The sequence below is a fragment of the Stylophora pistillata genome, chromosome 5, assembly GCF_964205215.1.
Source record: "Stylophora pistillata chromosome 5, jaStyPist1.2, whole genome shotgun sequence".
Classification (NCBI taxonomy): Eukaryota; Metazoa; Cnidaria; class Anthozoa; order Scleractinia; family Pocilloporidae; genus Stylophora; species Stylophora pistillata.
The window spans coordinates 20,930,479-20,955,362 of record NC_142523.1 but is presented as its reverse complement, the minus strand read 5'-3'; the positions used below and the strand labels follow the sequence as shown (position 1 = coordinate 20,955,362).

Genomic DNA, 24,884 nt, shown 5'->3' with positions numbered 1-24,884 from the left:
TTCTAAACGCCTACACATACTCAGAGTACTCCGTCGAGGGGGTGTGGAGATGAATGATTTAACCACTATCTATATCTCACTGATACGATCTGTTTATGAATATTGCTGTATAGTATGGCACCACGCCCTCCCATCCTACCTTTCACAAGAGCTAGAACGAATACAGAAGCGTGCTCTTAAAATCATAGTACCTACTTTATCTTACCCAGAAGCTCTGCAATTCCTTAATTTAAGAACATTAGTTGAAAGACGTAGTGAACTTTGTGTTAAAACTCTTGAAAATATCTCAAGAGGAGGGCCACTTTTTAAACATCTCCCGAAAGAAAGAAAGCAAGTGCATCAGTATCAATTGAGGAACGCTAGCAATTTTTCAGTGACTAAATGCAGGACCGAAAGACTGCGCCGCAGCTTTTTCCCAAGGACTATTTTAGCCTTCAACAAATAAGAGTTTCTTTTTATATATATTTGCATACCCGCATAGTTAAATGTTAATTCTTAATTATTTAATTAATTATCTTGTATTTCTAAACCCATTGTAGCCCAGTCCCTATCCACGCATGTAATTTTATATATTTGTTAAATAATTGTAACCACATTGTAATTCAGATTTTCTGTGAAAATGTGAGAGATAAACTTATCTACCCTTATCTACTCTACCCTATCCAAAGTTCTTCAAGTTGATACGGGGAAAGGTCGTGTGGCAACCCTGACCTGTTAACGATAAGCTCATATTCTTGTACTTTTCCCCTAAGCTCACCTAAGTGACACTCTTGTACATGTTTATTGATGTCACCTCTACATTCTGAAAGCTTTATCAACCTCGCTGAAGACTCGCTACAGACTGACGCCTTTTTGGTTTCGAAAAAGCACTTGCATGCCAATACTACACTTGCAGGCCTTCCAGAAAAAATAAATGGCCAGCGGGTTCACCCGCAATGGTTAATGCGGACCTCTGTGAAAACGGAACCACGGATGTCTTTCATACTGCCATCGTTCAGCTTTAAATTCCAAATCTCAGCCCCCAAACTTCGAAATGTAGACTTGTGGAGTTTTATGACTGATTCTTGAAGAGAAATATTTTACAGTGTTACGAAACATGCCTATTTTTCAATTTTCTAGGCGTTGGGACGGTCCCTATAGACTGGGAATAGTTATGGCCCCTGACGCAGTCAGAAAGTTATTTCGAATAAAACCAGATATAGTTTAGTTCTTTCCTAAAGAAAAGTCTTTTTGTTGACAGGGTTTCAAGCAAAATTATTTTTGACGCGAAATTGACAGGGTGGAAATAAGAGAGACAGCCTCTTAAAAATGTTTTTTGTCGCGTTTGAACGGAATGAGTGGGGTTTGCAAAAAGATAATACTAGTCTCTGGACTGTTTTGAAGCAATTTAAAGTTTTTTAAGAATAATGGATTTAACTCAGTTCAATCATTAAACATAGGTAATTTTTTTGGTCAGAAGTTCATTCCAAAATAGTGACTAACCCAGCACTTTTAAATGCGCTCGCGCACGAGGCAAAACTTGTCCTTGCATTCACAACGCCGATAAAATATCGGGACCCAAACGATCCATTAAGATCACTGATCACGTGCACTTCCACCAACGTCATCTATTGCAGAACTTGCACTTATTGTCAAAAGATATACATCGGCGAAACAGGAAGGCGACAAGGTGATCGATTCCGAGAACGCGTTTCGCGTCGTGGAAAGGAATGACAAGGACGCATCAAAACTAGTCGCAGACACTTTAATGAACCTAGTCATTTTAAGCAGCATATGACAGTGTACGGACTTTCCTTGCATTTAGGTAGTTCGGAAAGCCACAAAACTCTTCAGCAAAAGTTTATCTTTCAAATAGGCACCTTTGACTCCATGGGTTTCGACGAACGCTTTTCATTCTACCAATTTATACGTGCTTTTCTCGTAACCATGTTCCCACCAATAGCGTGGCTCCACTTTATGCATATAAACCCACACACAGCCCACAATTCCTCCATTCGCTCTGACGAAGGGCTAACGCTCAAAACGTCAGCTTTGCAACTCTATACGGTGGCCAATTTACGTCAACTTGGTTGATATAACCAAATTACCTTATTACCCCCACCGACGCAGCACCTTAGTTTCTTTAGAAACTTACCCCTTTTAATTTAGACAGTTGAGTATTCACCTTCACTCTCACCGAGAGGATGTCTTCAGGCTGCTGTAACGTGGCGTAATAATCCTTCTAATAGAAATTCTCGATAATCACTTTAAAGGTACTTCAGATCGATACGAATGAAGCACCGAGGTTTAAAGCAGTGAGTCTGCATCTATAATTTGTGGTGGGTATCCTTGCAAGATTTATTGTATAACTTTTGGTCTTCGTCTTACTTATAGTACTTACTTATAGTACTTAAAATCAGTCCAACTTTGTACTTGCTCGGTCCAAATTAAAGCTCGCAACAGTTTTGACAGAGACCGCTCAAAGCAGTAGTTAAGAAAGGGCGGTTCTGGGACAATAGAGTATCTTAACTACTCAAAGTCTTTCTTATTGAGGAAATGAACCCTATCTCCCACTATCATTTTACCTTAGCATTTTATTAGTGGCTTCTGACGGAGCAAGATATTCACTTTTGCGATTTTGATCAATTCATACTTTGTAAACTCTTAAGGCGGACTTACACGTTTTTCCTTATTGTTTTTTGAAGCTGTGAAGTTATTTATAAATGAAGGTTGGTGTAGATTATTTTTTTTTCTGTTTAGTAAACAAAAATAAAGTAATATCTATTTCGTTTTATGTTTCCCGCCTATATTGAAGTGTCCAATAGAACACTAAAAAAAAAAAACCATTCTGTTTACAAACAAGAGAGGCATATCAATTTCCTGCTTAGAGTTTTGTTTTGCTCCATTACATTTCTTAAGAAGAGATGATAAGTTAACGATGGAAATGCCATGATGACAAAATTCATGACATGACGCAATAGCACATTGACAGGATGGCACAATTTCACGAGACAAGACAGTTCCCTTTACTATGTCTTTAAAACGGTCGCGTCGAAGAATTTCAACTATCACTTTACCTTAGCATTCCATTGGTGGCTTCTGATGGAGGCAAGCCTTTTACTGTTGCGATTTTCATAATTCATACTTTGTAAACTCTTAAGATGAATTTACACGTCTTTGCTCATTGTCTGAAGAAGCTGTGAAGCTATTTATGTATGAAGTTTGGTATCGATGATTTTTTTGTTCTGTTCAGTAACAAAAATAAGCACATCTACGTCAAAAAATATCTTAAAGCTGTCCTAACGCGACTGTTAGTTCGTCTTTTGAAGTCCGCACGTCAAGCTATATCTCATACCCAAGCTGAACTAATGAACGTGTCCATTTCAGCTGGTATCTATCCCCACAAATTGAAGTACGGTATGAGTAATTCCAATTTATAAAGCGGATGATGAAATTGACCAAACCAACTATCGCCCAATATCGTTACTGTCCGTCCTTAATCGAATATTGGAAGAAAGAATGTACAAACGCCTTAAATCTTTTATAAATAAAAATGATCTATTTTTTACGTCGCAATATGGATTTAGAAAGAATGTACAAACGCCTTAAATCTTTTATAAATAAAAATGATCTATTTTTTACGTCGCAATATGGATTTAGAGAGAACTGCTCAACTCAACATGCAATTCTGGATATTCTAAATAAAATTCAAAACAACATCGATAAAAAATCATTTTCCTGTTACATTTTCCTTGACTTAAAAAAGGCCTTTAACACGGTTGATCATTCCATTTTGTTGCATAAATTACCCCATTATGGAATTAGAGGATTGATTAATGACTGGTTCTCGTCATACTTGTCTGTCAGGTTGCAATCAACCCAAATCGGTTCTGTTGTCTCTAGCAAACTGGAGAATAGTATGTGGAGTCCCTCAAAGTTCTTTACTTGGTCTGCTTCTTTTCTTAATTTATGTCAATGACATGCATCGTTCCTCTAAAAAGTTTGGCTTTTACCGATTTGCTGATGATACCAATTTACTGTATGCAGAAAAAGATCTAAACAAACTTGAAGTTGTCGTCAATTAAAAGTTATTATGATACCAATTTACTGTATGCAGAAAAAGATCTAAAAAGCAACGCAATTTTGGCTTTTATCAGGACAGAATTTCTGATGTACTCAAGCCTGCAACTGGCCTTATAGCAACGATTCCAAATGATCTCCACGTGAGCAGGATGTTTTGAATCACAATAAGTTTTGTTTAATTAGTCTCGGGTCAAAGCTGCTTCATCAAAGTAGCTGAGTTATGTACTTGATTGGTTACATTCCGGTTCAATAATCCAAAGAATGTTAGTACTAGAAAACTCTGGATAGCCTCGAATTGGTCATCACTCACCCAGTCTTATATGAATTAAAACATGACTAACCCGTTACTGTACATTATAGCAGACCTGTTTCTGATCCCCTTTTTGATCTACGCAGGACGGCTAAAGAGAGAGATTTCAAATGTAAATATTTCACATCGGTAATCATTAGTAACATCGCAACTAAGGGAGTCAAAGGACATGATAAACCTTCCCATATAAAAGAATATCTCGTCAGTCTCCTCAGCAAGGTCTATTTGCTTTGTATTGTTGCGTGACGTTACCAAGGAAAGGTAACAACAAAAAAATAGAATTTTGTCCATCTATGAATCTTTTTTCAAGGTAACAGGAGCAGCCTTGGTAACCGTAAGTGAAAAATATGGAATCAAAAGATAGCACAGCAGATGGAGAATTCAGCGTGTTAATTGATTTGCGAGGAAGTGGACACTGCTCCTTCCAGAGACAGCCATTAATTTCACCCGGAATTGAACAAGCAAAAAATAGCTCAATTGCAGTAGAAACCCAAGCATCACCTGACCAAGTAGGCCACTTATATTTTTCTTCAATATCCTGAAAATCATTTCTCTAAATTCCTTGTTATTTTCCGTTGAGGAGAATTTGTCTCATTTGAAATGTACTCATCGATACTCCCTTTGTATCCCTCCTCCGTCTTGCTTAAGTTGACCGTGCCAAGGGCCCGTTTTTCGAAAGTCTCGGTAATTCCTTTTTAACGGGCTGCTGTTCTTCATTCAAGACTGGGGTCCTAAAAGTCTTACAAATTATACAAAAAAACACGTAGCTAAAGAGAAAAAAATGGAATATTTAAGGTATCTTAGTCTGCTTCTCTATTCATTATTCCTAATTCATTGAATTTAAAATATGGCTTTGGGGCCGTTAAGCTAAGTTGCCAGGACTTTCGAGAAACAGGCCCCATGTCCCGAACCCAGATCTCTCTACCGAGAGTCTAGCACACAGACCATTAGGTCACTACCGTCGTCCACTTTCCTACTTTAAACTATGCTGATAACCTGCAATCTAAACAGAATCTTCCCAATTTGCGAAAAAAAGTGATGTGAACCACTTTTGTTTCGTTTAAATGTAAATACACCAAGGGCATTAAAATACACTCAATGTGTTGATGATATCTCTCCATCTTTTTACAGACCAGTCCTGTTATCAAATCAAACAGAGAGAAACGAAGAACTTTGAGTGAATGGATGAGAAAATATTTCTTAGAAGGTAAGTACGTTCTAATTAAAATCAAAGTACTTTAAACAAATAAACTTGGATAAAAATGACGAGTTGATAAAATAATGATGAAAACGGTCACATTATCATAGCATTTGCACCCCTACAGGTCAAGCTTTGACTTCTACTCAGACTCAAGCTCTTGAAACACTCGATCCGAGCGCGCCATACTATCAGAGGCTCATTGTCAAGCACCGCCGGCTAATGGGGGTAGCTATTCCCTTTATCTTCTTTCAAGTCATATGGTGGAGTTGTGCCATCAAGTACAACTTCTGGAGTCTGTTTCCTGGCAGATATTTCATGTCAATAACGATGGTTCTCGGTTCCCTAATTGCAGGTACAGATTCATATTTCAAAGTCACTGATCTCGCTTTCTTTCGTAAACAGAACATCCTTAATTCTCTTAAAGTAAATAAATATGGGTTATGTGACGTCGATTATCAGAAGAATTCAAACCTGCGCTGCAGTCCTTTGCTGGAAGTGAACAATCTTTTTAGTTTTCACGCCCAATCTCTAGTCCTCACGAAAAGTTATTTCCGTGAAACGATTTTTTGACAGTATACTTTGGGAAACCTTTTCAAAGATTAACGAAACACTAAACAGGTTTATAGGAAGCGTAAAAGAGTTGCATTCCGTTCTGTAGGGATCTCTTTTTATTATCATTATTACTTATTTTTAGTGACAAACACGTACGAAGAAAGGCTTTTTTCGGTCTTAGGAATGACAAGTGAAGGTGGTGGCACAGTTGCTTTTCCCATCATGACCCTCGCTTTTAGTATTGCACCAGAAGTAGCACGTGACTTCTCACTTATGATCCAGTCCTGCGGTATGACAGCAGCGGCTTTCACCATCTTGTGGATGCACGTGCAGCTTGAATGGCATTCCATAACATTGTGCTCCATCGGAGGAATCTTTGGCATGATAATTGGCTTGGAATTTATCGATCCTCAACTCACCCCTGCCCAGAAGAAAATGGGATTTGTATGCGTGTGGTTTGCGTTCGCTTTTGCTCTGTTTCTTTTGAATCGCTATCACAAGCGGAAAACATACACGACTATCCCAGAATTCAAATTGTGGAAGCTCATTGTGCTTCTACTGACCGGATTGATCGGTGGAATATTCTCAGCTATCGCAGGAAGTGGCGTGGATATCTGCAGCTTCAGCGTTCTCACCCTTCTCTTCCGTGTAAGCGAGAAGACTGCCACACCTACGTCCGTCGTCTTGATGGCAGGAAACACAGCAGTGGGCTTCTACTGGCGTCAGGTCATCCAGCAAGCGGTGAGTGCCGAGGCATATTATTACCTGGCAGTTTGTGTGCCGATTGTTGTGTTGGGTGCTCCAGTGGGATCCGTGATTGGGAGCCATTTTCATCGTCAGGTTCTCGCAAGCTTCAACTATATTTCGGACACCGTTGCTCTTATAAGTGCTTTTTTAATTGTGCCTCTCTCAAAAGCTTTGATTTTGGCCTCCGTGTGTATCATAGCGTTTGGATTTTTCTTCTTTGGGCTGATAGCTTATGCTGGAAAAAGAATAATGGAAGGAGTTGAAAACAAAAGAGAACGACAAAAACAGGTCAGTTGTGAGGATGATACCTATGAAAATACAATGCAACCTTCTACTGCAGTTAACACCGTTTTCGAGAAAGACAAAGTTCGTCGTCTTGAAACACTTGAAATGGCTCAGGGGAAAAGTAAAAATTCGGGGATACAGGATGTGCAAAAACTGGACACACTTTATGAGGTGTGATAGAGAAATTGTGAAATGGATTCATTGCTATTTTAAAGATTACCTGCGAGATACGTTGGCTCCGAACACCAAGATGTTAATCAGTAGATTCGGTGAATTTCAAGCTGATCATTAAATAAACAGTATATGAAAATCTCTTCGTCTTTTCTAGAGCGTGGGACGAGAAAAAAACAGAGATGGGTATTTAGAGCTCTTTGCCTTGTCGTACGCTCTTGCCAACAGGAACGACCTACTTCTGACATGAATTTACCTCATCCATTATCTCCAATTTAATTATGAAAAATATTTTTACTTTTCTCATTGCCTATTTGTGAAGTCTAGTAAAGGTTATTAATTTCAAAATGTATATATTCAGCAAAAACCTTAGAAAGGATACGCTCTCCATACACGCTCACACATGCATTTGTCCATTTGTAATAGTCGTAACTATTTGCCCCCCCCCCCCACCCCACCGCTCCCCCCAAATAATTCTCTCTTTAGGGATCTGATGTTGCTGTTAGGAGTTTAAATCAAGCTCTCTAATACGATGCTTAAATACAGATAATGCAGGAAGGTCTCCTACATTTTTAGGTATTAGAATCCACAACTTTGGGCCAATGTCTCTGATGGAATGCTTTCCCATGTGTAGTCGCATTAAATCTAGGCATGGCGAACCCCTTGTTTCTCAGGGAATATATGGTGTTTGTCTTTCGAAAAAGGTCTGCAATATATTTTAGGCTAATCTGGTTTTTTTTTTGTACATAGGAACAGCTATATCCTGTAACCGTCCATTACGCAAGGTGCATAGACTAGCTGTATTCAGTAATTTGTCATAACTTGATGATCTTTCGCGGTAAATAGCTTTGACTGCCCTTTCTTGTACTCGCCCCAACTTTCTACTGTCGTTAAAACGACAGAAGTGCCAAACAAGGTGTGAATGAGTTAGATAGGGAAGAATAGCAGCTTTAAATAGTTGTGCTTTGGTACCGGTAGGTATTGCTTTCTGAAGCGCATCAGGACTCCTACACGCTGACTGCTTTTCTTGTAAATTATACTTATTTGCTCATCAAAACGAAGGTAGCTATCTATAAATCATGACCAAGTAATTCTAAGCAGTCGGTAGATGTTACAGCGTCTCGAAAAAAAATGCGCCTTTTCTAGAATGATAATGATGAACTCGGATCAAAACGAGTTTTAATCATAGTAAGAAGACGAAAAGCTTAAAATGCATTATGCCTGATTAACAATTATTTCATTATGTCTTACTCATACAAATCAATCTGCCCGGCCTACTCGTGGACTGTCTCGGAAAAAAACACTCCTTGCATACATGAGCAAATCCGAAATTGCTAAGTAAAATTGTCCTTGAATAGACATTCCTTATCAAATTTCCTTGACGATTATACTTGCAAAGCTATTTACCCAAGAAAAGTTCGTCGTTGACAACCTTGAGTAGGGTCGGATAAATGACCGTGGCATAATTTAGGGCATAATGTTAAATTCAATGCCTCGAGCTTAACGTCAGCATATTGAACAAAATTCTTTGAGATTCCCTTGATGCCACGGTTGAACATGAGATAAAATCTGTAACCTGAATCATAGTTAATCGAGGGTCTCCTCGATTAACTATGCCTGAATAATGTAAACAGTGTTACCTTTAGCATGGCGTTTGATAACGTCACTCTTGCGTTCATAGACGAACTAGTTTAGTTTTGAGCAGTAACAGCGTAATTTCCGCAACGAAGAAGGTTGTCTAGCTTTGCAAAACCACTTTGTTTGAGCAAATGTCATTTCTTTGTGTAGTTTTTACCTTTCCTAAAAAGTAAAACAAGAGCACACAAGTTTTGCACTTTTAAATGAAATATAAAGATAATTAGTTTTGAAATTGTTATTTCTAAAATCGTCATGAGAGGATCAAATTTTCCATTACAATTATTGCCCGCTCGATTACATCCCTGCATTCAGGAAAGAATTCTCTAATGGACTTTCAATGACTAGCTTCAACTGAGATTAGTGCTTTATTGCTTCCAAAATATTTGAATAAAAGTGGCGTGAGTTTGAAACACTCGAGACATTTTAGCTGCATAATAAAAGATAAACAGTTATTTTAAAGCAACATTGACGCTGGGACAATGATGATGAAGCGTGTGATAAATGATTCTTGAACGCAGTCAACTTATTAACCCAGCTCTGACGCAAATGCAGCGATATTATCGAAAAAGAGCGATAGCACTAGCACCAAATTTCTCATCCATCTGTCTGTATCAAAACTGAGAACTCTTTAAATGGTGAAATGACAAAAATTTACTGTATTCTTGTTTGAAAAAATAGATTAATAACTGAATTAAAACAAATCCAAACAAGATAAATAATAAAATAGATAGTTGCTAAACTTAGACTAGAGGATTAATTTTCCCATCGGCCTTTCGATCCATTAAGCAGATTTGGGCCTTTCAGGACTGATTCGCTCGTTATAATAAGACTATGAATTGCTCCCAAATCAAACATCTCCAGCCACATAGATTTCATAGATAAGTTTGCAAACGATTATGAAAAGTGGGTAATTAGCAAGCTTAGAGGAAGAATTTGGGTTGGTTTGAGTTCCGATGATTGTTTTTAAGTTCAATTTAATGATGCTCCTCATTCTTGGAACCCAACATGTGAGTCCCAAAGCGTGAAAGTTGTAAAGTCCAATCCCAGTTGACGGCTATACGCTTTTTCACACTGTAGTTTCTTTTTCAATGTGGCGCTGTAAATGTTTCCATAAACATGTTGACCAATGTTTGATAAAGCGATGCGACTCTGCCGTTTTTTAAACCACGTGGGTGAATATTTGACACATGTCAAAGTACATATTTCACTCATAACATCTGAATGACTTTTCATGGGATTACGTAAGGACGCAAACACTGACTTCGGTCACGTCGTCCACATAAAAATCATTTGACCTTAAGCGCTCGCCCAACTTTTCAAACGCTTCCCAATGTTTAAACATGTGGCCTCCTATTGGATTCGGCCATTCGTTGACTTCTTTGCCCGTCTCGTCGAATAATTCCTCGCAGGCTTTCATCAGTGAAGCTATACTTGGAGGCTGGGTCATCCATCTCGAGTAATGGTAATTTCTTCTCGAACGCAGCTTGTAAATATCGCAGAAAATAATAACAGTTTTTTAGGCGCGCACAAATCGAATAGATACTTGTTCTCATACAGTATTTCACATTCGTTCAAAATTCTCACGTCGGTCATGATGCATTCGCTTTACCGTCGTCGCTACGAATGATTACAAACTGTCTATTCCAAGAGTTTTTTAGGGAATATCCATAGGCCGTTCGTTGACGAGTCGACGTGAAAGGAATTGAGATTTCGCGCATCAAATTAGATAATAGGGAGTATAATATAGGGAGTATATAATAGGGAGTATAATACCAACACGAAGTACATTGGAACCATATTTCTTCTGGTGTATACACACTCGTTTTACCCCAAGTGACCCGCTATGTGCTCTGTGAAAACTTGTAGCCGCTTTGGATTATATACTGCCGCTTTTTGCTGCCTTTCCCTTTCTATTTCAGCCTTTAATATACACGATTCGCATCGATCGCATTCGCATGTAAAGTCATGAAAGGATGGCATGACTACACTGAACCACGTCGCGATGAAGCGATCGATTTATATACGTTTTTTATTCTGACAGTTTGTCAATCAATACTAGACAGACAATACCGTTGAAAACACATTTATGTATAAAATGATCTCACAACGTTTTACAAACATTTCATTTTTTAAACGCAATACAACCAAGTGCACCGTTTCATTCTAGGGTCTTTGAGGTAGCAGGTGGCTTTCTCCTCCACTTTTAGACAAAGAAATTACCACTACTAAAGAATTCTTTCTAGCTCATTTGGACGAAGAGATCGAGCAGAATCCCCAATGGGCTGGAACAATCCTAGACGAATTATTCGCCATTGTAAACGAAAAAGCTACCTCACAAGATCTTCGTGATATACGCAGACAAGTGACTAAATACATTGACGAAATTGAAACCTACGACCAAGAAGTGGGAGAACAATCTACTTTCCATCAGTTGTACAGAGATATGATGACTGCTTTTCTAGCCTTTATCAAGTATTTACAAATCAAATACCGCGTTGTGTGACAGTAAATATTGTAATATGCAAACACAGTGTGTTGGAGTTAATCCTTCCGACATCTTGGATTCTTTTGTTCCTTTTGTTTGAAAAAACCGTTATTTTTTTAAATAGATGCAAAAACCCAACACACAAACCTACGCGTTATGAATACTAATTTTCTAAACCCTAAAACCCTATCCCCCCTAACCCTAACCCTAACATAACCCTAAAACCCTAATTCTAACCCCCCTTCCACACCTACGCCGTATGAATAATAATGATGCCCTAAAACCCCCTCGTGCACCTACGTTGTATGAATATTTAATGATCCCCCTCTCGGCTGAAAGATGGGTTAACGCCTGTTTAACTGTCTTGACTGCCGCTATGATGAGAGCGAGAGATCGACGTCAGCGAAGATTACTTCAAGCGCCATATGCCTGGTCAGTTCCGCGACCAGTCGAGTCGTTTGCTGTTTACTGACAAGCGAAGATAGTTACCGCTGTGATAGCTATTGTTTATCTCGAGTTTTCCGAAATCTACCTGCCCCACCCAAGCACTACGGCGTCTTTGATATTTTGGCCGGTTTTCAAAGTTTTTGCGAACTGGAATAGTTAGGGTCGTATTAGGCAATGTGCCCCGATGACAGATTTTTTTCACCAAAGTGACCACATTCAAACTAAACTTTGCCAAGTGCGACCCATGCCTTAAACCTATCAGGTTACTTTCTGAATACATGTTAATTTCATCCGTTTTGAAAATCTTATCTCCATAATCGCCATAAAAATTTTGCATTACAATTATTATCCACTCTATATATTCCCTCTATGCCTTCAAGAAACAACTCTTTTATGGAACTTTTAACCGGGATAAGTGCGTTTTTGCCTCCAAAATATTTGAATGAAAGTAGCGTGGGCTTGAACCAATCGAAACAATTTAGCTACGTACATAAGATGAACAACTACTTAAAGAATCATTGATGCAAGATATTGGTCTTCCTATGATAAAGTGTGTTATAAATGATCCTTGAACGAGGTCAACCTATTCACCCAACCCTGAGGCAATTGTAAAGATTTTTTGGATAAGAGCGATAGCATGAGCATCAAATTCCTCACTTTATTTGTCTGTATCAAAACTACGAACTCTCTGCGTGATGAAATGAAATATATTTACTGTATTCCTATTAAAAAAAAAATAGATCAATAATTAAACTAAAACAAATCAAAACACGACAAATAACAAAACATATTATTGCTAAATTTAGACCGGAGAATTAATAAACCCATCGGACTTTGGACCATTAGGCACATTTGGACCTTTTTTGGCTGATTCGCTCGTCATAAGAAGGCTATAAACTGCTCCCAAATCAAATATCTCCTACCTCAGAGATTTGACAGGTAAGTCTGCAAATGACTCTGAAAAGTGGGTAACTAGCAAGTTTATAGGAAGAATTCGGGTTGGTTTGAGTCACTAATGCTTTTAAGTCAAAGTTAATGATGCTCTTCATGATACACGATGCTAGGCTAACTCTGTTTTGAAAAGGATCGCAATAGACTGAGGCATGCCGTTAGAAGTTTGAGAGTTTACAAGGACGTTTATCATGGTAAAACTGCGTGATCCCGAAAAAATAATACATTTTATTCAGAGCTTTGATCCAAATAAGAATTTTATTTACGTCCAGTTTTGCCTTTCAAAGTGCATTGCGCGATCTTATTCTTAGAAATGACAATTCTTGAATATTCGATACACAATAAGCAATAGATTTATTGTGCTAGACTAGAAACTCTTTTCACTCACCAGCGCATGGAGTACGACCTGCCTCGCCTATTGAACAGATGTTTAAAGTACACCTCGTGTGGAAAATAACCAGCCGGTTATGATAACAGATAAGCATTCAATCCAGGAGTTGCGGTCCGAAAGGACTTAAAACCAAGTCTCTCCGCATAACAATTTGGGGTAATTTGAATGTTTGAGAGGAGGCGATAAAGATGTAAACAAATAAAATACTTTCTGCATGGCGTGGCCCACTTTTTTTTCATGAATAATCAGAGAATTGTGTCAAATCTTTCCTATAATTTTAGATCTCGATTGATTATTTTATTAACTGGGTTAGCGAAACTGGTAGGAGTGAAAAGAAAGAAGAAAAAAAGGAAACAGGAAAACAACGCTTTAAATCAGCTAAGTAGTTGTTCAAAGATTCCATGGCGCCTTGCTGACGGGTAGAAACGGCTCGCAGAATTATCCAACTCTGGTTGTCATTTGCACAAATGATCCCTCAAGGAATCCCGCAGGTCTGCGAAAATACCTTTCTCTGCAGTAATCTTCGGCTGGGCGAGCAAAGTTCATCACCAATTAAGTCAATACGGCGAAGCTTCAAGCAATTTTCTATCTTGTCTAACCATCGGATTATATCTTCGGTATTGTGGCCATGAAATGAGGTGGTGTGTATGTGCTTGGAGCCTCTGGAATAGGTGCCTGTGCCAACGCGCTGGCTGTTATCTTTCGGGCTTGAGATTGTAGGTTAAATTCGGCTCCTAGCTCTTTTATTTCGTCCTGCATTAATTTGTCTCAGTAATTCTGCTTCCTTAGTTGCGTAGTGTCGTTGTTCAGTCTCGCTATTTAAGTCTTCTCAAAACTCTAGTTGTTCTTCTTGTTTTTCTTCGCTATCTGCTATGTATCCTTCGTTTCTTTCCTCTTCGGTTTCTTCGCTGGAACTTGACTCGAGCCGAAATCCGTTTGTTTTGCTTATTAATTTCAAAATTTATATATTCAGCAAAAAACCTTAGAAAGGATACGCTCTCCATACACGCTCACACATGCATTTGTCCATTTGTAATAGCCGTAACTATTCCCCCCCCCCCCCCGCCCCACCGCTCTCCCCAAATAATTCTCTCTTTAGGGGTCTGATGTTACTGTAAGGAGTTTAAATCAAGCTCTCTAATACAATGCTTAAATACAAATAATGCAGGAAGGTCTCTTACATTTCTAGGTATTAAAATCCACGACTTTGGGCCAATGTATCTGATGGAATGCTTTCCTATATGTAGTCGCATTAAATCTAGGCATGGCGAACTCCTTGTTTCTCAGTGAATATTGTGTGTTTGTCTTTCGAAAAAGGTCTGCAATATATTTCGGGCTAATCTGGTCTCGTTCTTTTTTTTTTTGCACATAAGAACAGCTATATCCTGTGACCGTCCATTACGCAGGGTGCATAGACTAGCTGTATTCAGTAATTTGTCATAACTTGATGATCTTTCGCGGTAAATAGCTCTGACTGCCCTTTCTTGTACACGCTCCAACTTTCTAGTGTCGTTAAAACGACAGAAGTGCCAAACAAGGTGCGAATGAGTTAGATAGGGAGGAATAGCAGCTTTAAATAGTTGTGCTTTGGTACCAGAGGGTATTGGTTCTGAGGTGCATCAGGACTCCTACACGCTAACTGCTTTTCTTGTAAATTATACTTATTTGCTCATCAAAATGAAGGTAGCTATCTATAGATCATGACCAAGTAATTCTAAGCAGTCGGTAGATGTTACAGCGTCTCGAAAAAAACTGCGCCTTTTCTAGAATGATAATGATGAACTCGGATCAAAACGAGCTTTAATCACAGTTAGGAGATGAAAAGCTTAAAATGCATTATGCCTGACTAACAATTATTTCATTATGTTACTACTCATACAAATCAATCTGCCCGGCCTACTCGACTGTTTGCATACATGAGCAAATCCGAAATTGCTAAGTAAAATTGTCCTTAAATAAACATTCCTTATTGAATTTCCTTGACGATTATACTTGCAAAGCTATTTACCCAAGAAAAGTTCGTCGTTGACAACCTTGAGTAGGGTCGGATAAATTACCGTGGCATAATTTAGGGCATAATGTTAAATTTAATGCCTCAAGCATATCGTCGGCATATTGGACGAAATTATTTGAGATTCCCTACGGTTGAACATGAGATAAAATCTGTAACCTGAATAATGTAAACAGTGTTGCCTTTAGCATGGCGTTTGATAACGTCACTCTTGCGTTCATAGACGAAACTAGTTTTGTTTTGAGCAGTTGCTAAACCTAGACTAGAGAATTAATTTGCCCATCGGCTTTTCGATCCATTAAGCAGATTTGGGCCTTTTATTGCTGATTCCCTCGTCAGAATAAGACTATAAATTGCTCCTAAATCAAACATCTCCAGCTACATAGATTTCATAGATAAGTTTGCAAACGATTATGAAAAGTGGGTAATTAACAAGCTTAGAAGAACAATTTGGGTTGGTTTGAGTTCCGATGATCGTTTTTAAGTTCAATTTAATGATGCCCCACATGGGAAATGATCCTAGAGTAACTGTGTTTTGAAAAAGATCGCAATAAGCTGAGGCATACTGTTAGAAGGTCGAGATTTACTAGGACGTTTATCGTGGTACAGCTTGCGTGATCACGAAAATTCTACATTTTACTTAGTGCTTTGATCCAAATAAGATTTGCCTTTTCGTCCGGTTTGCCTTTCAGAGTGCATTGCGCGATATTTTTCTTAGAAATGACACTTCGTGGAGATTCGATCCACAATAAGCAATAGATTTATTGTGCGAGACTTGAAGCTCTTTTCACACACGAACGAATAGAGTAGGACCTGTCTCGCCTATTGAACAGATTTCCAAAGTACGCCTCCTGTGGAAAAAGAACCACTCGGATATAATAACAGATAATCATGCAATCTAGGAGTCGCGGTCGGAAAGGATGTCAAGCCAATTTTCCGCGTCAAACAATTTGGGTAACTCGGATGTTTGAGAACAAGTTCACGACTACTGCAATTTCAATGCTAATAGCTTTCTGTCTGAGCTGCAAGAAACAGAATGGGATAATATTTCAAACATTGACGCAAACAAATCATTCACAACTTTTTAAAAAAAAATTAACTCCTTGGTAAATATGCCTGCTCCGTTGAAAACTCTCTCCAGGTGCAGGGAAAAAAATATTATCAAAACCATGGATCACCAAAGGAATTCGAACTTCAATACGAATAAAAAATTATTTATTTTTTATTGCTGATTGGGAGAAATATAAAGTATACCGAAACAAATTAACTAGCCTAACGAGTCTAAGCAAGAAGAACTATTATAAACGTTATTTTGAAGGAAATATTAACAACTCCAAAGAAACGTGGAGAGGTATAAATGATATATATTTCAAGAAAGACTAATAGTAACCAATCGTCAATACACCACCTTGTTAACTCCGACTCAGAACCGATATTCAACCCAGAGGAAATAAGTAATTCTCTTAACACTTTCTTTGCAACTGTTGGACATAAGTTGGGTTCGGGTATCTCTTCTTCGTCGCTGGATCATGATTTTAGTACTTTTCTTAGACCCGCCAATAGAAAGTTCTTTTTATTTTGACCCTTTTGTTCCTGCAGAAGTTGTAGCTGAAATCAATCTATTACCAAATAATAAAGCCTATGAACTCTATTCATGCCCGGTCAGTATCTTGAAATTGTCTAGCCATATTATCTCCCAACCTTTAGCTCAAAGTTTTAATGTCTCAGTATCCTCAGGTTCTTTCCCAGCCAAACTTAAAACCGCCAAAGTAGTTCCAGTCTTTAAATCAGGAGATGCATCTAAGCCTGGAAATTATCGACCGATCTCTTTGTTATTAATTTTTAACAGAATATTTGAAAAGCTGGTTTTTAAACGACTTGTCAAGTTTGTCAATAAACACAATATAATATATTCATTACAATATGGATTCCGCAGCAAGCATAGTACACAACACGCTGTTCTAGAAATCTTAAATGACATTTTTATTAATTTTGATAAAAGTCAATTCACTTTTTGTTTGTTTATTGATTTGAAAAAGGCTTTCTACACAGTTTATTATGAGATTCTTTTCTCAAAACTCGAAAATTACGGCTTCAGAGGTATAGTGAATAATTGGTTTAAGACGTACTTAAGGTGGCTGGTACCAGTTTTCTCGCACGGGGAACAGGTCACACTTGCCTGACGCGCGAGAGAAACGTGCGAAAGAAGCGCGAGATCAAAAGATGAAAATTAAAAACAAAGATGGCGGCGCGTGGATTTTTTCTACTTTTGTGAGTAGTTCACCTAAGAGCGGGTATTTGATGTGTTGAGCGGCCACTGTGAATGCAGGAGATAGAAACTAAGATAAAGAAGACGATATTCGGAGAAGAAAGGTTGCTTCACTTCATATCTAAAAGAAATATTCAACCGATTTGAAATCTTGCGACGGCAAAGAAAGAAGAACTCAAATGAAGGATAATCTACCTGAAGTAAAAGAAGACTTTGAAACCTCAAAGAAAATAATATGATGTAGCCAGAAGTCGTGTGTAGGGTTTTTAAGATGTGCCCGGGAGGCTGTCTTTGTCAGCTGTTTAATGATTTTCCTCGCAGTCAAGGCGAATTTACGTATGTAAACATTAGATCGTAGGCGCTCGCGCGAGCACACGCAATTGTCAGCGGTAGCTATAACATCATGAGCAAATGTCGATCTTATAGAATTCAGATTTTGAAATGCGCGAGAACGCACGTGGAAATTGCTAATCTCACGAAAGCTATTGCATGAAAACAAGTCCGGTGACCCCCATTCTTTTTATTGTTCCAATATGATAATAACTTCGAAAGGAATCATCAGAAAAAAAAAAAAGAAAATTCTACGGAAGGAAATTTGCGAGGTGTGAAAATTGCCTTTTTTCTAGATTTTCTGAAATTCCGCTCCGTATAATTTTTTTAAAATCTTTGTGCATTTTCCTTTTCAAGTGCCTAATGAAATCACTGAAAAAAAAACGCTGGGTCACCGGGTTAGTTTTCGAATCATTTAAGCCACAAGCTAAAAAATGCGTCCCAATAAGCCCATGATAGCGTTGCCATGGAAACTGCTAGTGACGAAATAACACCTATTTTTCAATAAACAATGATTATATAATTCAACCCTGTAAAATTGTTCAACTGGCCTTGGTCAGTCTTTTTGTTGTATTCTTTCAAAGTTACAAACCATCAAAAAGATAAAAACTGGTACCAGCCACCTTAATTGGTCGTAAACAGTATAGGACCGTCAATGGTTATAGATCTGATGCCCATCAAACCCTCTGTGGCGTACCCCAAGTCTCTGTACTGGGACCCTTGCTGTTTCTCTTGTAAATAAATGATATATATATATATATATATATATAAGTGTTCAAATAAACTTCAGTTTTACTTGTTCGCCGATGATACTAGTTTAATTTATGCAAACGGCGATCTCAAAAAACTTGAATCTGAGATTAACGAAGAACTTAACAAAGTTTCCTCGTGGCTAGCTGTCAATGAATTAACCTTGAACATCAAAAAAACCAATTATATTATCTTTCGCTCACGATAAAAGACTATTTCTTTTTATCCTAACATTGTAATGGTAAATAGCCTTTCTTAATTGTAATGGATAATAGCCTTTCTTAAAGATAGGAAACAAAGGGTCAAACTTGCACATGATTGTCTCTCAGAGTGGGGATCGGTCCGAGCAGGAGTACCGCAGGGAACAAAATTGGGACCGTGGCTATTCTTGGTTATGATAAACGATTTGAAAGTACCATCAGCCAGTGATTGTATAAAATATGTAGATGACACGACAGTGTATGAAATCATAAGCAAGGGTGGTCCTAGCAATGCTAAGTCTATGATAAACGAAGTAGCTACCTGGTCAACACTCAATTCATTTCAACTCCATCCGAAAAAATGTAATGAGCTAAGAGTTTCCTTTGTGCGCTTCCCTCCTTCCTACGATCTGATAGAAATTAATGGCTCTAAGGTTAGTGCCGTTAGTGTCGTAAAATTACTGGGTGTGTATTTTCAAGACAACCTCAAGTGGAACACTCACGTTACTGAGACGATTAAAAAGGCCGCTAAGCGCCTTTACTTTTTAACTCAGTTAAAGCGAGCTAAGGTACCATCACCTGAATTAGTTAATTTTTATGTTGCTTGTATTCAATCTGTCTTACTTTATGGATGTCAGGTCTACCATTATAGCCTCCCCAATTATTTGAGCCTAGGTTTAGAGCGTGTCCAAAAGAGAGCCTTGAAAATTATATACGGTTATGATAATCATTATAGAGAAGTGCTTCAGATGGCAGAGCTGAAAACCATAAGGGATCGGAGAGAAGACCTTTGCTTAAAATTCTTTAACAACATCGTCTCCAATCCCTTGGATTGTTTGTACCACTTACTGCCTTTCGATAACCGAGGTCAACTTATGGAGTTACGACAACGCAGACCATTTATAGTTTCCTTTAAAACAAATCGGTTCAGAGATACTTTCATTCCGGCAAGCGCAAGACATTTTAGCTAACATTTATTACAATTGTATATGTAAATTAGTTCCCTTTTAGGTTTGATTTTATTGTATAGTTCTATTACATAATTTGTACACCTTTGCAATTCAGCTTCCAGCTGCTATTAAGGTATTCTTCTCAATAAACGTCTATCTATCTAATAGCAATTCAAACACCAGTCAACTGTTACAAACGAAAGACTACATTAGACATCTTGGTGTACTCATAGATTCGAATCTTTCATGGAAAATTCATTTAGATTAAATTTGTCAGAAAATCAGTAAAACAGTCGGAATTATCGCCAAGCTCAGACATTTTGTTCCCCGTCGTGTACTTCTCACTTTAAACCGCTCCTTAATCTTACCCTATATCAGCTATGGCATTTGTTCTTGAGGAAGAGAGAGAAGAGAGCCCTTAGGCTAATGTTCTTCGCTGATCCAAGAGCTCATGCAGTTCCCTTATTCTTACAAACTAAACAGTTGCCGATATCATTCTTGTGCTTTGAGCAAATGAGTCTTTTAATGTACGATGGCCACAATAATCTCCTTCCTGATAACATTAAGAACATGTTCACGAGGCTGGCTTCTGTCCACAGTTACCACACTAGATCTGTTACCAATGAAAATTATTATGTTGAACCAGTTAGAACTGAAAATATGAAGAGAGCCTTCTCTATTTCTGGCACCTTGATCTGGAACATTATTCCATTTCCTATCAAAACACTTAAAAAAAATAAATTTAATAGCTCAATAAAGGAAAAACTCTTTGAAATTCTGAAAAAAGAGGATGATTATATAAGAATTGCTGATATTAGAGTGCAACTATCAAGATTATAACTGTGTGTACTTCGAGTATATACTACATTCTGCCCTCCTGTTTCATTCTGTCTATGAGCCACACGGCAAACTAGATTTCTTTTAGGATTGTTCGTCTATATATTATACTTATACATATAAATATTCTTTTTCTAAAGAATTCTTTTCTTTTCTTTTTATTTTCCTCTCTTGTGCCTGCCTCGAATAGCCCTAGCTACTTGCGGGCCCAAGCATTGTAATTTTCCGTATTAAGGTGAAATAAAATCTGTTGTTGTTGTTGTTGTTGTTGAATAATCAGAGAATTGCGTCAAATCTTTCCTATAATTTTAGACCTTGAATGCTCATTCAGAAATTTTATTAACCGGGTTAACGAGCCAGACAGGAGCGAAATGAAAGAAGAAAGAAAGGAAACAGGAAACCTCTTCTTTAAATTTAGAACTACTGGGCATAAGTTAAAGGGTTTTTACGTAATAGTATTTTCTAACATTTTTCCTTCCTGTGAGAATTGTAAAAACCACCTTCAACTCGAAGGAATCTTGAAATTAACGCATCCGTAAGACAAAAGAAAAACATCAGGAAAAAATAACGTAAAAAAATTAGCAGTAATAAATGCAAACAAACAAAAAAAACAGAATCATCTTCAGGCTGAGGTGAGAGAATATTGAACATATTGCGAATTCAAGATGAATGTGTCAAACTCACAAAGCGCGGAGTGGGAATTTAAAAGCAATTTTTAAGCGTCTATTGATCTAAAATAGGTTTGGTTCTTGAAGAACAGGATGGTATACTTCTGCCAAGAATTCTGAGGAGAACCATCAAGCCCACCCCCAACGCATCCCCCTCCTTCCCCCCCCCCCCTACACCGCACACACACGCAAACACACACACACACAACACACACACACACACAGACAGACACACTCACGCACACACCTCTTTGCTCCGTCACGGGAGTTTGTCTGATAAAACCATAAAGATTGCGGCTACTATATAATTTACATCATCATAGTCATCATTATCTCAATTAGGTCAGTTAAAGCCGGTTGGCAAACACACTAACCACTTACAAAATGCAAAAGTATAAATTACAAGCTACAGTAAAGACATTTCAGAATAAAAAAATTAACCATGTAAATAGGCCATTTCCAAATTACCTTTGGCCTCTTTTTCAAAACGAGGCCTGTTGCTTAACCATTTTTGTGAAAATAAGTTCAATGTGCATGCGAATGAAAACGTATTATCATTTGAAAGAATGAGTACTAGGACTCGCTTTGAAAAACAGGCTAAAGGTGATTTGGAAAAGGCTATTAACACGCTCTTATTAAGCCAATAATCAGTAATCATTAATGTTTTCACCATTTTATATTTCTGATTTAAGTTTTTCATCACACGTCAGCAGGAATTTTAAGCCAATTGCTTTTAATCAAAGAAAAAAAAAATGGAAGGTTAAGGTCCAAGAAAGACAATCAACTAGAGGACCGGAAATAATTTCAAAGATTAGGCGATAAAGAGCAGGGGAACGTGATACGGAACATGAATAATTTATTCCGTATTCGTTATTAAATAAACTCAGATCTCAGGAGACAAGCACGATGAGAGAACGCTTTGATCATTCGAGTGAATTCGTGTAATCTGTTCGTCATGCGCGAAGGACTTTGTCACTAGGTATTTATGGGAAGATCAGTAGTAAACATGATCATTCGCATATAAGAAACGAGTTCTACGAATTCATGTTCACTTCAATGTGGCACTTGAAGAAAATTAAACTTTATTGTACTCTTGCAAATATTTTAAATTTGCAATTAGCTTTTTTCTTCTTCTCTGATTGTAGCGTAAATGTTCTCCAATAATGCACAAAGGTGTTTCCCTCAAATAAACAACTTTCCATTACACTTAACTGAACCTTTTTTAATATCAAAAAGACCGTTGAAATTATATCAGCGTTACTAATTCAAGCATTCCTTACTATAAAGTAGCTAACAAAAATTGTAATGTGAGATCAGCTTAAAGAATATAACAAAAGGCAACGACAAATTTCCTTTTCTAACTTTTCGTTTCGAAACATGTAAGGTTTTGTATGCATCTCATTAGGAAAAAAAATACGCATATCAACGTGCCAGGGTTCCTTCCTCTTTGCCAGCCTACTTTAGTAGTGCCAGACCTAACGCAGAGCTAACGGTCATCAGGATCACACTGAAGGAAACTGAAGAGCTCGTGTTACGGTAGTCGGAGTCATAGCGGCCGAATGCGCATTTTCCGTCTTTGACGTTGTCACATTCCTTTTTGGCTGCTTCACAACCGGCGCTACTCGAATAAATGTTAGCCGCTGCAGTCTTGCCGTCCTTTTTGGCCCAGACCCTGATGCATTCACCGGATGGACAGTCTACCGAGTTGCTGTCCTTGTTTCCTGCAAGTTCTTCTTACTGCAATCATCTTCGGTTCCTAGACAAATATGGCACTTGAGGCTGTAAGCTGAAATGAAGAGATAATTTCAATGTATGTTTTGCATTTCCGCTCGACTATTTTTCCTTATAACTTTTCAAAGTTTCTCACTCTCCGGGATAAACTCATTGGAAGTTTTGGACTTTAATATATAACATTCAAAGTTTCTCACTTTCCGGGACAAACCCATTGCAGGTTCTGGGCTTTTTAAACGCTAAACCTTTTCGAACTCATTTTAGTCTACCAAAGAATAAAGTTCAACAGGTTTTCAATTAAATGGAAATTAAACGTAAGAAATAGAGTTCGTGCAGAGATATGTGAGAATCATTAAGTGCCTTAAATTTTGAGTTTAGCTGCGTCTTTAAGCGTCCAAAAGTCATTCGGTAAATCTCGATATATATTTACAAATTTACAAATAGATTAGCATAATTGAGAAGAATTTGCTACCTTTGTATAACATCAAGAAATGGTTAGATATTCTAGTCTCCTCGGATAGGGACGAATAAATGGAGGTCCCATCTCCTGCAGGGTTGGGGTAGGAGACGTAAATTTCCCACACACGAGATTACTGTGTGATGGATGTCTTCCCCTGGGGTGGGATGAGTGGGAGGGTGGACTAGCACGAATGGTTCGTAAGTTCCTTTCTAGTCCTTTCCCACTGCAAATAATGCAGTGAAAATGGAGTAAATTAAATTAAATTAAATTATTTATAAGTTAGATTTGGTTTATGATAAATTTTTCTCATGTATTTTTTGGGAGCGGTGGAATGCAAAACCAGATACATAGATAGTTTCAATTTAGATTGAGCGCTTTCGTCAGAAGCCAACACCCACTTGTACCTCGGTTGTTTCCCGATTGCATAAGCAAGGAAAATTTTCGTTATGGCTTTTAAGCACCGTGATTTTACCAAAAAAGAACAAATCAAGGCTACACAGGGAAATATTCAACTACGCTTTTCAGGATTTTAACAAAGTTTGCTTCTCACTTGATGATAGCTGGCACTGAAACATCTTAGTATTATCAGAGACTGAATTAAGTTTCGAAACTCGATAACTTGACGAGAAACAAAACCAAAGTAAACTCCTCAGATTGAAAATACAAGTTGACAGGGAGGTTTGCACTTAACTATACAATACAAAACAATGCACAGTCGATAAAGAGTTTAATTAAAGAGTTAACTTGCGCCTTAACACACTTTTAGCAGTCCTCGTCGTTTCCAGTTAGCAAAGCGAAAGAAGCGTGAGCCGAGCGGGCGACACGCGCGGGCATGTGGCATCCTTTCAATTTCACTTAAGCGTGGTCACAATCAACATACATTCTCATGTACAACGAAAACCAATCTGTCGCCTTTTTTTCCGTGAGTAGGTGGGTATTAACTATGAACACGTTTTTTGAATGTTGCAAGCTCGCTGAAATGAACTCATAGCTTGAAAGGGGCTTGAAAGCTGTAAAAAGCCTGTTCGACAAGAGAGATTCCCCACACGCAAGCCTTACTGTTCTCTTACTTCACAGTTTAACTTTACAACGACCAAAAGAATAAACCTACCAGTTGCAAAAACTGCTCAGGAAACAAAGATGCTCAGCACAAGACCCTTCATTCTACGTATCCCAGTGGCTTCAAGAACGATGCAGCTTCCTCTGACAAAACCAGCGCCCTCTACAGGCACGCCGTGAAATAGGGCGTATACATCACAGAGTTATACCAATAAGATTGCTAGTTTGAATTAGGGAGCCAATCAGGACACTCCATATCGTGCGCCTTGTTATCGGTAATTAAAGGAAATTGTAACATTGCATAACCGCCTCCCGGTTGGTCCAATGGATAGAGCGCTGGACTGTTGTGCGGGAGGTTGAGGACTCCAGCATCGGCCGG

General features: G+C 38.1%; 1 protein-coding gene and 1 pseudogene across 1 annotated transcript; one reads left to right on the top strand and one right to left on the bottom strand.

Moving 5' to 3' along the window:
* The first annotated feature begins 3,878 nt into the window (after window positions 1–3,878).
* LOC111338868 (uncharacterized) lies at window positions 3,879–7,529 on the top strand. The gene is made up of 4 exons (XM_022945412.2): window positions 3,879–4,881; window positions 5,504–5,579; window positions 5,698–5,925; window positions 6,307–7,529. The coding sequence occupies exons 1-4, from the start codon at window positions 4,720–4,722 to the stop codon at window positions 7,332–7,334; spliced, it is 1,494 nt and encodes a 497-aa protein (XP_022801147.2). The 5' UTR covers window positions 3,879–4,719; the 3' UTR covers window positions 7,335–7,529.
* Window positions 7,530–22,413: 14,884 nt separating this feature from the next.
* Window positions 22,414–23,201, bottom strand: LOC148730756 (uncharacterized; annotated as a pseudogene).
* Between the last annotated feature and the right edge of the window lie 1,683 nt (window positions 23,202–24,884).

Coding starts and splice junctions, on each gene's coding strand:
- LOC111338868 (XM_022945412.2), top strand. CDS start 4,720: ATGGAATCAAAAGATAGCACAGCAGATGGAGAATTCAGCGTGTTAATT. Junction 4,882..5,503: donor CCCAAGCATCACCTGACCAA/GTAGGCCACTTA, acceptor ATCTTTTTACAG/ACCAGTCCTGTTATCAAATC. Junction 5,580..5,697: donor GAGAAAATATTTCTTAGAAG/GTAAGTACGTTC, acceptor GCACCCCTACAG/GTCAAGCTTTGACTTCTACT.